The sequence below is a fragment of the Miniopterus natalensis genome, chromosome 11, assembly GCF_054644295.1.
Source record: "Miniopterus natalensis isolate mMinNat1 chromosome 11, mMinNat1.hap1, whole genome shotgun sequence".
Taxonomy (NCBI): Eukaryota; Metazoa; Chordata; class Mammalia; order Chiroptera; family Miniopteridae; genus Miniopterus; species Miniopterus natalensis.
The window spans coordinates 38,310,471-38,324,681 of NC_142091.1; the positions used below are offsets into that span (position 1 = coordinate 38,310,471).

Here is a 14,211-nt window from a genome sequence, read left to right on the forward strand (position 1 = left end):
TGAGGTGAATTAAAGGAAACAGCCTTGCAGAAGTGGGTTTGAATTGGCCATATAATTTTGTTGGAGTATGATTCATTGTGTACATAGTTCCCATCAAAAGAGCCTACAGGAGAAATTTTTGTCAGGTTTCAGTGCTGGGAGGCTGGTTTGTTCTTAACCTATAGATACTGTGACTCAGGTAATGAGTCAGGTTTCTTTCTTTGCATTGGCTTATTGGTACCTCAGAGCCAAATGTGTGGCCTACCATTAGCCAATGTATATACAGGATATTATGGCACATATTTTTTATTGTAGGCCTTCCATGGCATATGAAGATAAATTGCTAATATAATACTATACAGCAATTAAAGTGAATGAACTAGAGTTACATGTAGCAACACAAGTAAATCTCTAAAACATAGTATTGAGGAAGAGAGGCAGGTTGCAAAATACCTACAGTATGATCGTAGTTAATACAGTTTTAAAAACATGGAAACAATACTATATATGGTTTATGAATACACATATATGTAATAAAGTGTGGGAACGATAATCACCAATTGAGGACAGCTGTCATCTGTGGGAGAGAGGGAGAAGAATGCGATTGGGAGGGATATATGGGGATGGGCAACTCTGAAATGTTTTTCTTTAAAGAAATTTCAAGCAAAGACAGCCAAATATTCGGAGTTTTTAAAGCTGTATAGTGGTTACATGGGTATTCAGGGTACCATTCACTATCTTTTTTGAACATTTTTTTGAAATTCCTTTCCACAGGCTAAGGAAAAGGACTTCAAGCATTTTAACTCCGTGATTTACATCAATGCCTCAGAAAACCTGCTGCCTCTAGGTGAGCTTTTTCTTCCTGAAAACTGTCTCTGCCTCTTGGCTGGCACGTCTATTAGTCTGTCTGTGACTGGCCACGCATCTCTTTTTCGGAGTTCAGTAAGCTGGGCTCTGGAGAACACACACCAGGATTGTAGCTCAGAGCGGGCACTACCTCCTTAGAACATTTCTCTGTAAGCTGATGCTTCTCTATCTGTAAATGGAGATTATTTCCTTCCTTTCTTCCTCCCAAAGGCAAGATGCCTGGTAGGTTCAGACCATGGGTATATAAAGATGTTTTTGAGCCAGTAAGAGCTCCTATTTGGAGCATAAAGCCTTCTTGTTTATTCAGCAAATCTACAGCGACCCCTGCTGGTTGTCGGGACTATGTGAATGCTTGGCTTTTAGAAATGAAAGCATCCAGGTTCTTTTCTGGTGAGTCTTGGTTTGGTGGGAGAGATGGGTTCAGACACGTTATAGGAGAATATAGTAAGTGCAATGATAGAGGGAATCACAAGATGTGATGCTAGAAAATAAGCAGGACATCAACCGGGCCAGAGTGTCAGGAGAAACTTCTGAGAAGAGGAGCACAAGACTCAGGAATTAGAAGGTAAGGAGGCACTTCAGGTTGACAGAGCAGATGCCAGACAGCAGTGCCTGATCAGGGTACCTGAAGAAGCTTTGTATGTTTGCAAGGGATGCAGGCAGTAGAAAATGGATACTAGAAAGCTTGGTTGGGACTAGATTATCAAGGTCCCTGAGTGACTTGGACTTAATCCTGCAGGCAAAGAGAGCCTTGAACAGCTTTTAAATAGAGAGACTCAGTGGTAGCTATGAGGAGGGTGGATTATAAAAAAAGAAGGTGGAGACCAGGAAACCTGGAAGAATGATTTCATTTTTCCAGGGAAGGGGAGGCCATGGCAATGGAGGTGAAAAGGGTTAAGAGAGAGATTTTCAGGAGGAAGTAGAGATAACAGGACTTGGTAACTAGTGGCCATATTGAGAGAAGGAAGAACCAAGGGGATTCACTAAGACAGAGAACTAGAGGAGAGGCAGGTTCAGGGAGAAACAGGATGAGTTCAGTCTGAGCATGTTGAATTTGAGGGGTATTTTTAAAGAAGCATGTGATGAAGTTCCTGCCCTTAAGGAAACTATGGTCTGTGAGGAACATGGGCTTGAAATACAAAGGCCAATCGGCATATGAAAAGATGCTCAACTTCACTAATAATTAAAACAGCATCAAAATACTATTTTCTACCTATCAAATACTGGCAAAAAAAATGAGGACTGATGGCAATTGGCATTGGTAGGGAAACAGATATTCTTGTACTCAACTAGCAGAAGTGTAATAAATTGGTGTAACATCTTTGGAAGGCAATTTGACGGTGTCTCTTAAATAGTCATTGCTTTTAATCTGCTTGCTCCACTTCCAGGAATTTATTCTACAGAAACACACTCGTACGAGGATGTTCATTGGAAACATCCTGAAATATCTACTGTTTTTTTAAGGCTTAACTGAACATTCTGACTTACAAGACCACCATAGGCTACACCTGACACCAGGTTCACTTAGAAGGCTCTAAGTAATTCCACACAGTATGCTAGCCACACAGCATCAGCATTTCCTATTCAGTGAAGTCCTCATAGCATTTTGTGCAACAGTCCATGTAAGCATCCATTAGCCATTCTCTGTGGCCCCCAGCTCAGGTCCAAGGCAATGAGACTCTCATTGGGTGGATGCAGGAGCCACTCTGGCTTAGAAATGTCATTCCCTATTGGAACAATTGGCCATTTAACACCATTTAACACTCCATAGACATAGCTCCTAGAGTTCCTGCAAAGGACATGTCCAGTGATAGTAGTCACCACACACAGGGAAGCCCAACGTTTAGTCCCTCCTTCTGATGTTTATTGTTCGTTTATAGTTTCTCCTAGTCAGATGTGATTTTTACCACAGCAATATTGCCTAGTAACATAATTATACCATTTGTTTCAGGTTACCAGGGGGATGGGCTAGAAAGTTAACCCAAGGTCCAGCTGTCATGAAGAAGGGGAAAGTGTTTTTACCTTTTATCCAGATAGCCTAAAAGCTATCAAGAGGGGAATGGTTAAATAAACTAGGGTATGTCTATACTGTAGAAATAATTCAGACATTATGCAGACCTATATGTTTTGACATGGAATAATCCTTAAGTCATATTGTTAAGGGAAAAAAGCATGTCACAGTATAATGAAAATGGTATGATTCCATTTCTGTAAAAAGAAGTGTGTGTATTTTAGTACACACATGAGAAAAAGTCTGGAGTATATACGTAATACGTTAGTTATCTCTGGGTATTGAGATTAAAGGGAACTATTATCTTTCTGTGCTTTATTTGTTTTTTGTTTTTTTACTTTTTTAGTGGACATGTTTTACTTTTATAACCAGAAATTAATTTTTTAATATTTTGTTACAATTTTTTTAATGGGCTTGGAGTTAGACAGACTTAGATTCAGTTTTTGGCCCTTCACTCACTGGAAATTCTGTTTTAGCAAATCATTTAGTCTAGCTGAGCCTTCGGATTTCTCAGCAGTAGCATGAACTAGTAATCCCTGTTTTTCGGACTGTTAGAGATTTAGAGGTCATGCATGCAAAGTACCCTACACAGTGCCTGGCCCAACCCAGTGGGAACCCAGTAAATGACCACTATTAATATCTTTCTCTTAAGTCCTTCACAAGCTGAAGATTCTCTTTCTCCTCCCCCTATAGAGGCGTTTCACACGTTTCCAGCCTTAAGGGAACTGGAACTAGCATTTAACTGCATCAAAACAGTCTGCGTGAAACATGAAGACTTTAATTTCTTGGAAGTAAGTTGGAGGTAGGGAGTTTTTGGTGTCCACCTGTTTCCCTGTAAGGAATGGGTGTAGAGGTCTCTCTCCACTGCTTATAACTGTTGGGAAGGGGCTTTCTGGGCCTTTGCAGCCAGACCCTTGCTTCAGGGCAGTCCCCTGGGGAGGGCGGTGGGGTTGGTGGTAGCGATGGGGGTAATGGTGGTGGTGGTGGCAGCAGTGGCAAATAGATGAGAATATATTATTCCTATGGCCATGGTGCATTGTCCTGGAAAATAAATGCCAAAGGTCATATCCAAAGGAGTCTATGCAAAAAAGTGAGTTTAAACAGAGTATTAAAGGAAGGAGAGCTTGATGGGCATCCTGGATCCAATGGGGGTTGAGGAGCCATGAAGTTAAGGGCTAGTTACAGCACATTGGACCAGCTGAACCAGAAGCATATGGACTGATTCCAGAAACCCATCCTGGTCTGAGTGAACCAGATTGATTCCATCAGGCTTAGATAAGGCCAGCTATAGGCCTAGTCCTTAGGCCCAGAGGTGAGTGTGAAACAAAATAGGACTCCTATGAATTCTATAGCAGATGCTTGACATCTGAACATCCACAGCTGTTCTCTAAACCCAGATTCAAAAATACAAAAAAATTAGCTTTCATTCTTGGCTTTTTCCTAAATTAAATTTCCCATAGTCACGCATTTTCTATGCATGTTCTTGTACTCAAGTTAATCACTTCTTCAACTTTCATGAAAACTATAGTGCCATTTTTCACAAAGAAACAGAGCTTTTGTCCCTACCTGAGAGTCAGTGTGTACTTGGAGAGTAGAGGACAACACAGCTGGAGTGCTGTATACAGCTGGGCATCTGGCCAGGCTCACTCACCAAATACTGGACTCTTCCCCACACATTGGCCTTATAGCAGAAGTGTTTCCAATTCAAACCCCAGCAAAACATCTGTATGTCATGAGCCTTGTGGTTGACCCCAAAGAGTTGGTAACTTTAATTATTTAATCTACAAACATCAGTGGTCAGCTATTCTTCACAAAAGCCCCACTTAATCTGAGGCAGGGGTGGGGAGGGAGAGAGACCTTCCACAGAGTGAATTTTTTAGAAAGTTGATGTCCTTTATATGCCGAAGTTCTTTAAAGTTTTAACTGTTTGGGATGGAAATCCTCCTAAAATGGATTATACAGTTATATCCTTGTATTTGTAAAGCACGCTACACTGAATGTAATGGTACCTTCTCTCTGTATTTTCAGGTTATATTGAAAATAACAGGGATTTCTATGATTTGAAACAGGAATGGTCCTCAGACTTGTCCAGGAAGCATAGCTCCTGAAAGTCCAATAAAACAGAGAGAGTAAATTTACAACAACTGATGCAATTTTGTGCTATGTTAAAAACATCTTATACTAGATATTAGTATACATAGTGGGAAACAGGTTCCAGATGCTCTAGAAATACAGGGAGCCATCACCCTGATCTACAGGCCTGGGAACTTCTTATAAACTCCCATTTATTCATTATTTTACTTTTTTAAATGTAGTTTTTGAGCTCCTTCATGTCATGCATGGTGCCAGGCATCTTGTCTTCCTTATACCTACTATTTCAAACCCCTGTTTCACATGCCAGTGACCATGGGGATGGGGACATGACTATAGGCTCTGATCCCACAGCTGACTAGCTTAGATCTACAGGTTAATCATGATTGACTTCTTGGAGGCCCTACTTTATAGTTTGATAATTTCTGGTGGATAGTATTTATCCAGCCTTACCCAAGGGAATTTATTTACGTAAGAGAGCAGACCAAATTCATAATGCAGAATATAAATGAGAAGACCAATTCTCTTGGCCAGTCATTTGATTTCATCTCTCTGTGATTTGCAAGGGCTCTGAAAGAGAAAGAATAAACCTGTCAAATGTCCTGAATTTGCAGCTCATAGTAATGAATATTTTGATGTGTGATAAAATTTGATGTGACTCAGCAGATGTAGTACCCAGGTTAGGAATCTCCTGCCCTTGTTTACCAGAAAGGCTGCCACCCAGAGTAGAATTCTTCAGGAGTCAATCTAGAAAAACTTAACTTTGCCATGATTTGAGTGAGCCAGACTGGTTTACTCAACCAGGTCTGAAAGGGTCAGCTACAGCCTTGCCCTGAGAGTTGGGAGAACTTATTTCCAGTCTTTGTCCTGCCACTACTTTGGCAAACCTCCTTGGCCAAATAAGTTATTCTCTCTGAGACTTAAGTTTCCCCCTCTGTAAATTATGGGTCAGCTGTGAAATTCTGTGACCTGTGATACCAAAATTATTCATTTCTTTGAGCTGTCCTTAATTCTATGGAAAGAACATTTGGACCCAACACTAAATAGCTAAAGCAGCTAGGACAAGGGTCAGCAAACTTTTTCTGTAAGAAGCCAGACAGTAAATATTTTAGGCTTTGTGGTCCATATGGTCATACCTAGTCAACTCTGCTGTTGTAGAAGGAAAGCAACCATAGACAACATGGAAACAAATGAGCAGGTCTGTGTTCCACTATGTTATGAGGCTGACATTTGAATTTCACATAATTTTCACACAATGGTACTCTTCTTTTGATTTCTTTCAACCACTTAAAAATACATATAAAAATTACTCTTAGCTCACAGGCCAAACAAAACAGGCAGCAGGTTAGATTTGACTCACAGGCCAGCTCCTGAGCTAGAACACTGGCGAAACAGCTCGGTGTGGTTGGAATGGAGAGTGAGGTACAGCAGAGTGTGGATGGGTGAGCCGGGAGAGGTAACAAGAGAAACTGTGGAGAACCTTGGGAGTCTTGCTAAGGAGTTTGAACCTTATCTTATGGGTAACAGGGATCCATTGAAGGATTTGGAACTGAGGAGTAATAGGATGAGAACTATATTGTAGAAAACCCACTATGGCTGCTGTATGAAAAATGGGCTGAAGGGAACAAGTATGAGAGATACTAAGGAGGTCCAGTCCACTGTCTGTTGACTACCTGCATATGGATATGAAGGAGAGAATTTTCCCCGCCTCTACCTGTGCTTATCCGACTTAGCTTTCTAGGTATTCCTCCTCGAAGGCTTGCTTCTCTGCCAAGTGAGACTGCCCCTTTGTGTGAACTCTCAAAATTTGGAATTTGCTGCTGGCGGCATGAACTTGGCACTCATTAGGTGCTTGGCACCTGTTATGGTCTGTCCAGTCTTATCAAGCTCTCTCTTAATAACGTGGACTCTAATTATAGGCTGACCATTTATAGTTATCAGACCAAGCAAGGCTGCCTCCTGCCTCCTGGCTTCTATGCATGCCACTTGCTGCATTGCATGTTTTTTTGCTCTTAACAATTTGGTGAATACCGACTAGTCTCTGAGAATGGCTCAGGCGTCACCTGCCCTGTGAAGCTTGTCTGGACCCCTGGTAGAGCGGACCATTTGTTCCTTTGTGCCTCTAGTGTCTGTGCTCAGACATCCCTCCCAGCAGCATTGCTACTTGATGCACATATGTGTATCTAGCTGCCCGCCTAGGCAGTGAACTTGCAGAGGGCAGGAACTGGTTCAGAGTAAACCTTCAGTATAGGGGCCTTGAATGGAGGCATGGTGATGATGATGACAGTCAACATCAACTAAGCATTCCCTTGTACTAGACTCCATGGTAAAAGCTTTACCTATATAATTCCTCATAAGAGTCCATTAGTATTTCCACTTCACAGATAAGGAAGCTCAGGTTAGGTGATTTGCCCAAGATCACACAGTTAGCCAGGACTTAAATCCACTTCTACAGAGCCCATCAATTAGTTACTATGGTGGAGTCAGATCAAACCAGCCCTCCTGCAGTCAGTTGTATTTGTCTGCTGGACCATATAATACTTAAGTGGCTGACCAAAGACCTTGTTCCTGCACCAGCTGGATAATATGCTGAAACTGTCCCCATTCAACAGGCTCCAATGAGTGTGTATAGATGGAGGGGAAGGGAAGGGAGCAGGCTTGTACATAAGAGCTAAAGTGAGTGTTTAGAGAGGCTCAGAAGAGAGAAAACAAAGACTGGGCTGATATCATTTATTCCAGTTGCCTTTGTTGAGAGAAACTGTTTCCTGACTGTCACCCTGACCCCAGTCAACTATCTCATTCATCTGGGTGGCCAGTTATAAGGTGGTTAATGATGAGATGAGAAGTGGGGTTGTTATCCTCACAAGCCAGTTCATTTCAGCGGATACAGTGGATGGCCCTTGACCTCAGAGAGTTTGTGGGCTAGTCCACCACTGTTTGCCAGGACCCTGCTAGGCACATCCATGTATCAATATCCTTATTCCTTAGACATGTACCCAGCTATTGTAGGTACCTGGCCTACTGTGAGGAAGACCCCCAGAGCAGTTGAGATAAAGCAGTCCAAGTCAGAGGGGGGAGAGAGTCTATCTAGTCAGAGAATCAGGAACGGTTCTGTAAGGAGGCAGCTTCTCGGCTGCTCTTTTCGGCCTTAGATTGAAACACATGGAGAAGGACATCCTGGGTGAGTGAAAAGCTCCAGCAAAGCTCTCTAGGTGGGGTGAGGCAAGGAAGCAGGAGTGCTTTGACCAGCACCAAAGGATGAACAAAGGTTTGCAGTGGCAGCTTAGGCTGACAAACAGGTTGGGAACTGACTCTAGTAGACCTGAAATGTTAATCCAGAGAATCAGGATTATTTTAGCTTGTGGGTAATGGCCTCCCCCAGAAGGTAAAAATAATAAAAGGAGCTAGTTCCCACCTCATGTATGAAAATCATTGTCATGCATAGTGCTTATCTTCCCCCTTTTTGCACCGTAGTTCCTGGACCTTTCCTTCAACAACCTGATTCCAGAGGCCATCTGTGATCTAGGGATTCTGCCACACCTCCGTGTCCTGCTCCTCACAGGCAATGGGCTCACGTCCCTGCCACCAAATTTGGCTGTCACAGAGCAGTAAGTTCTACAGCTGAGACTCCATCCCATGTGTTCCCTCTTGAACCTTCGTCTGGATACAAGTATCCAAGGAAGTGGTCAAAAGCAGTTCAGGAGTGTGATAAAGACAGGCTGTGAGTGCTCAAAGCAGGGATAATGCCATCTACTAAAGCTCCCAGTAAAGGCAACTGTGGGAGCAGGTCCCTGAAAGATAGGGTGTCCCCCACTCCTCTGTGCATTTAGGAGAGACACAGGTGTCTGGCAAGTTGCTCTACCTACCTCTGATTGGTCACCGGTAAATTGTAGATATTGCTCTTGCCAGACTCTTTTTCATGAACCCTCTAAATAAGCTCTGCATATTCCCATCCCACACATTTGCTGAGGCCATGACTTCAGGCCAGAATGTACTGGTTCTTCCTCTCTTGATAATAATAACACATATGTAGTGCTTATTATGTGCCAAACACTGTTCCCACACTTAACACATATTAACTCATTTAATCCTCACAACAACCCTGTGAGGTAGGTGTCCCTTTATTAGCCCCATTTTATAGACAAGGAAATTGAAGCACAGCTAGGTTAAATAACTCACCCCGAGTTACAAAACTAGTAAGTGGCAGAGCCAGGATTTGAACCAAGTCAATATGACTCCAGAGACCACGCTTTATGGCCATTACATTATCTTCTTATGTAGACTCTGTGTATATTCCAAGGACTAGCTCAGACCCTCCTCCTTTCCCTGTCAGAAGCCTCCCCATCTTAACCATTTTTAAGTATACAATGGCATTAAGTACATTCAAATTGTCCTGCAACCACCACCACCATCCCCCTACAGAACTCTTTCCTCTTGCAAACATTCCATTAGCTTTGACTCCTGAGCCTGACACTTCTGAGAAGAATGCCAGGTAATCCCCGGTTCCAGTCACATTCCTTTCTGCCCTCGAGGTGTAACAGCAAACATACCTACTTCCGATCATCAGTGTCAGTCAACCAGCCAAAATAGTAAGCCCTCTTTTCCTGACAATTGGTTCTGTGGAACAAAGAACCCAAATGGCCAGTAGCAAACTCAACCTCCAGTTAAGTGGAACTATCTTGTGCCCCCTGTGAAAGGGTCTCTCCTCGGGAAACTAAGGCTCTGACTCAGAGAGCTCGGATGGCAGGATGAGAAGAAAACTGCTGCAAGCGGCCGTTAGTAGGAGGAGCCGCTCTGTTTCCATTCATCCCTACAGCCTTCGAGCTGGCTGCGAGGCTGTCTCAGCCTCTCTGCCACTTTTGGGGTCAGCACACAGCCCTAGTGGAAAAGTGGCCTCAAATACTGCATGAACCCCTTTGCATCTCTCCTTCCAAATATTGATCCCCTGCCCAATTTTTTACAGGTGGTTAATTCCCAGATGCCTTAAAGAAGATTGTGTGTATATATATATATATATATATATATATATATATATATATATATATATAGTCTGTATATATAGTGTGTGTGTGTGTGTGTGTGTGTGTGTGTGTATATATATATATTATTCAGTCTGCAATACCATGAACTTTTCCATTTATTTTGGCCAGGTTCCCAGGTTCCTAGGGGCACTCAGTATGAAGCCATTAAACTAAACTAGCTGGGTATTTTCTGAATCACTCTGATGATACAAATATGGACTACAGTTTGTGACAGTACCAGTCTGCCCTCCGTATTCCCCCTTTTCTGTTCACTCCAAGGCAGTCTTCCCCCGGCTGTGGGATGAGGGGAATGGATGTAGTTCTGGTTCACTCTCTCCTGAGGGTATATCTCTTTAGGACCGCAGAATCATATAGGTGGTCTCTAAATATAGGCCCCTCCTTCTGTTTCAACAAGATCAGCAAATGTTTTCAAGGCAAAAGTGGCTTCTTGTGCTCAGTTCTCTGGATTTTTAGATTTTGCCATAATACTTCCTTACTCTCTTCACAACTGCTACATTTTTAAATGATATATATTTTTTTGTTTTTATATTTTATTCATTATTCCCATTGTTTTCAGTGGAAAGTCTTGTTACACCAAGCAAGGCAAGTCTCCACTACTCTACACTTCTACTTCCTTACATATGAGATGGGGAGAATAAATGCACTCCTTCTTACATCAAAGTATCAGCTGAAATAATTGTGCTTTGAAGGCTGTGAGGCCCCAGACAAATATTGTCATTTTCTTCCCACTCATCTGTCCACACCCAATATGCTCTGTGGATCCCTCTTCCCCTACCAACCTCTTAAATGTTGGTGATCCCAGTTGTCCTCTCTTAACCTCCTATTTTTCTTCATCTTTTTACTCTTTCTTAGTGGTCTCATCTTAGTTATTAGTCTTAGTTCAAAGTCTTAGTTATTTCTCTGCCTCATTTCTAGCTTCTGAGCTATAAGCCCATAGATCCTGCTGATCATACCAGACTCATCACACACATTCCCAGGACATGTGAGCCTCAGTGGTGGGCTCTGCTCGCTCTCCATCCACTGTGCAGTTGTCTAGACCTGGGCATAGGCCTGAATTCTTTCCTCCCTCACACACCCATTCAGTCATCAGATGCTGCGAATTATACTTCCTTAATTTTTCTCAAACTTGCCCTTTTCTGTTATTCTCCTATTTGGTCTCAGTCTCCAGTTTCTACCTCCCAACCCATTCTCCTTACCATCAGCCAAGTGATGTTTCTAAAATGCACATCTGATTCTACCACCTCCCTGCCGAAAGTCCTTAGCAGCCCCTCGTGTGCTACAGATAAACTCCATCAACATTGCTAGCAAGGCCTTTCATGAACTGACTCTGCCTGCTTCTCCACCCTCCTTTCTCTTCACCTTTCCCCATTTCACGACATGCTCCTTATTCTGAACTATTTGCATCTCCGTTTCTGGATAGACCACTCTATTCTCTGTCTGGGTGAATGAAGGGATTCACATTTGACCTACTCCATCTTTCAGCTGCTCTAATACTTGTTTTGATTGACAGCTGATACTTGAGCTCTCCCATTAGGCCTATTCCCTTTCCCCCTTGGACCACACCAGCCGGGTCTCTCAGGCTTGGCCAGCACACAGCCGAGGGGGATTGTTACCTCCTTTTTTCTAATCACTGTGCTCCTAACACCACCTAAAAGAGCACTGGCTTTTTAGCAGCCACATCAGAAGTCCCCTTCTACATAAGCAAACTGTTCATCCATGCCTCCCTCATCCTGAGTTTGGCATGGTGGGTTTTCTGTATCTTATCACAGATGCTGATCTGACATTTGAACAGACCTTAGAGCTTGCTAAATTTCATCCTGTTTGCCGCGGCCCTTGGTTCAGTCTGTTGAGCGATATTTTTAGCCAAATTCTTACATTGTAAAATAAAAGAAATCCCCTTTCGCCATACAGATAAAGGAACTGCCCATGATCAGAGATGCTCAACACCAGCTAGAACTGACAGCAAGCAAAGCACCAGCAGCCCCCGAACCAGAGCCCAGGGCTCCTGATCCCCACTCATATGCTGCTTCTAAAATGACATATGAATGTCCCATTCCTGAATTTAACCCTGGGGGAATACTCTTCGCTTCTAAAAGGATTAAGTTAAAGGTGTCAGATTTTAAATGGCATTAATCCCTTTGGCCAAGAGAAGGTATAATAAAAATAGCTCCGCTCTGAGCAGCTGGAAACCTCGGCCTCACCACTGCTAGAGCTCTTCTCCCAAAATTGCCATGGGAAGGGTCTGATACATTCCTCCGGAATCTTGCATTGTGTCCTCCTCACCCACCTATTGACTGTCCCCCTATTTTAAGACCTCTGTTTTAGAGACAAAATGAAACTTTCTATGTTATAATTAGGGTGAAACTTTTAAAAGGCAAAGCACTGTAACATGTCACAAGAGACAGGAAGAGCCAGCTTCTTCTCCAGTATGGGGTATAAGAGGGATTTTTTGAAGGCTTGTTTCTTTATTTCACTGGAGTAAAATAAAGATTGGTCACTTAATTGTAAATCAACAGAGCTGCTGTGCACCTTCCTGTAATTGCTCTCAGGTAGAAATTTAAAATTCAGTATATGAAAGTTGGTCCTTTCAGGAAGAAAAAAAGAGTCATCTATGTTCTCAAAATCCATGAACAAAGGCTTTTCCTTCTCTGTTGAGTGTCTCTGGTCTTTGGATGTCAAGCCTGTTCCCCTCCACACTGCCAGGGCTCTTTGTGAAACCATATCTGATGGTTCCCTTTTTAGTCAGAACTGTCATGGTTATAACTAAATCATTGGGGAATCTCACAGCCATACCTTAGGGACATACTAAATGTAGGTCCTAAGCATTATGGAGGAGCCAGGAAGTTCTGTCTGTCACCTTTCACATCTGCTGCTCTCTGTGACTTGCCTCATTTTTCTGTACAGGTGAGCTGCTTGTGTATCTCTGGGCCCCGTGATGGGAAACATGACTGCCCAAAGCTTCTAAATATATTACAGCTCAGCCACAAAAAGACCATTTTTCTCCCTGTTCCTTTCCCTCTCTCACTGTGGTTAAGAGCACAGTAAATTCCCTCTCCATTCTTCATGGTTTAGCGTAAACTTTGCCTTCCTTGAGCCCTCACTAGAGTGGGCGGCTCCCACAAGCTTTGCACCTGCCTCTGTTATAGCACTTGTCCCACTGCGTGCAGTGCACCCACTTCTTCCACAAGGCTGTAAGCACCTTGAGGGGAGGGATGTGTTTGTTCTTTTTCTCTGTATTCCCACTACTCAGCGCCATAAATGTTTGTAAAAGAAATTTGTGAGCCCGGCAGGCGTGGCTCATTGGTCGAGCATTGACCTATGAACTAGATGGTCACAGTTCAGTTCCAGGTCAGGGCACATGCCCTGGTTTCAGGCTCAATCCCCAGTAGGGGGTGTGCAGGAGGCAGCCGATCAATGACTCTCTCCCATCGTTGTTTCTCTCTCTCTCCCCTCTCCCTTCCTCTCTCTGAAATCAATAAAAACATATTTTTAAAAGAAAAAAATTTGTGAGTATGAATGGATGAATGAATATTATACCCTCTTTAAATTCACCTTTGAAATATTTCTGACTTTAACTGTACTCTTGTAGCCCTTTTGGATTTTTGAACTCACTGCCTGTCTTTGTCAAGCTCTCTCTGGCCCAGGCAATAGCTGCCCTTCCATCTCCCCACCTTTTAATCCACTTGGGGATTGACGATGTGATGTGAGAGGTGAATGCTGCAGGACAGGGCCTGGGTTTCTAGTCAAGTTTGAGCTCTATCACTTTTTAGCTCTGAGACTTTAGGCAAGTCTGAGTTTGAGTTTCCTCATCTGAAAAGGAGATAACACCTGTCCCCCATAGTGCCATTGTGAGATGACATATATAAAACACCTAACAGAATGGCAGGAATGCAGTGAGCTCTGAAGAAATGTTACTTTCCCTTCCTCTTGCTGTGTGTGGTTTATATGCCTCTGTGTTTATTTGTGACTGGATGTCTATGTGTGTGTTTATGTGGGTGTTTGGGGGAGGTGGAATGAGAACATGGTTTGAGTCATCTGCCTTTGTGTACTTAAAAAGAACTACCTAGGCCTCATCTACCTGGGGACAAAAACGAGGTCACATTAATGGTAGTACCTAACATGCCACTACTTCCTGCTTCATCTGTGTGATTCAGGACCTCAGCCTGTTAAATCCCACTCTCAGGTATTTCTAGGAATCCTCAGAGATTTTAATAAAAAGAG

The 14,211-nt window shown here is 42.9% G+C and overlaps 1 protein-coding gene across 6 annotated transcripts in view; it reads left to right on the forward strand.

Annotated features, from left to right (window-relative positions):
• XRRA1 (X-ray radiation resistance associated 1) overlaps window positions 1-14,211 on the forward strand; it is a 43,804-nt gene that overhangs the window by 7,810 nt on the left and 21,783 nt on the right. For all 6 annotated transcript variants that reach the window (XM_087821662.1, XM_087821658.1, XM_087821659.1 and 3 more), the window contains 3 exons: window positions 754-826; window positions 3,551-3,648; window positions 8,423-8,556. In XM_087821662.1, the coding sequence (XP_087677788.1) occupies window positions 754-826; window positions 3,551-3,648; window positions 8,423-8,556 (305 nt within the window). The remainder of the gene's footprint in view (window positions 1-753; window positions 827-3,550; window positions 3,649-8,422; window positions 8,557-14,211) is intronic.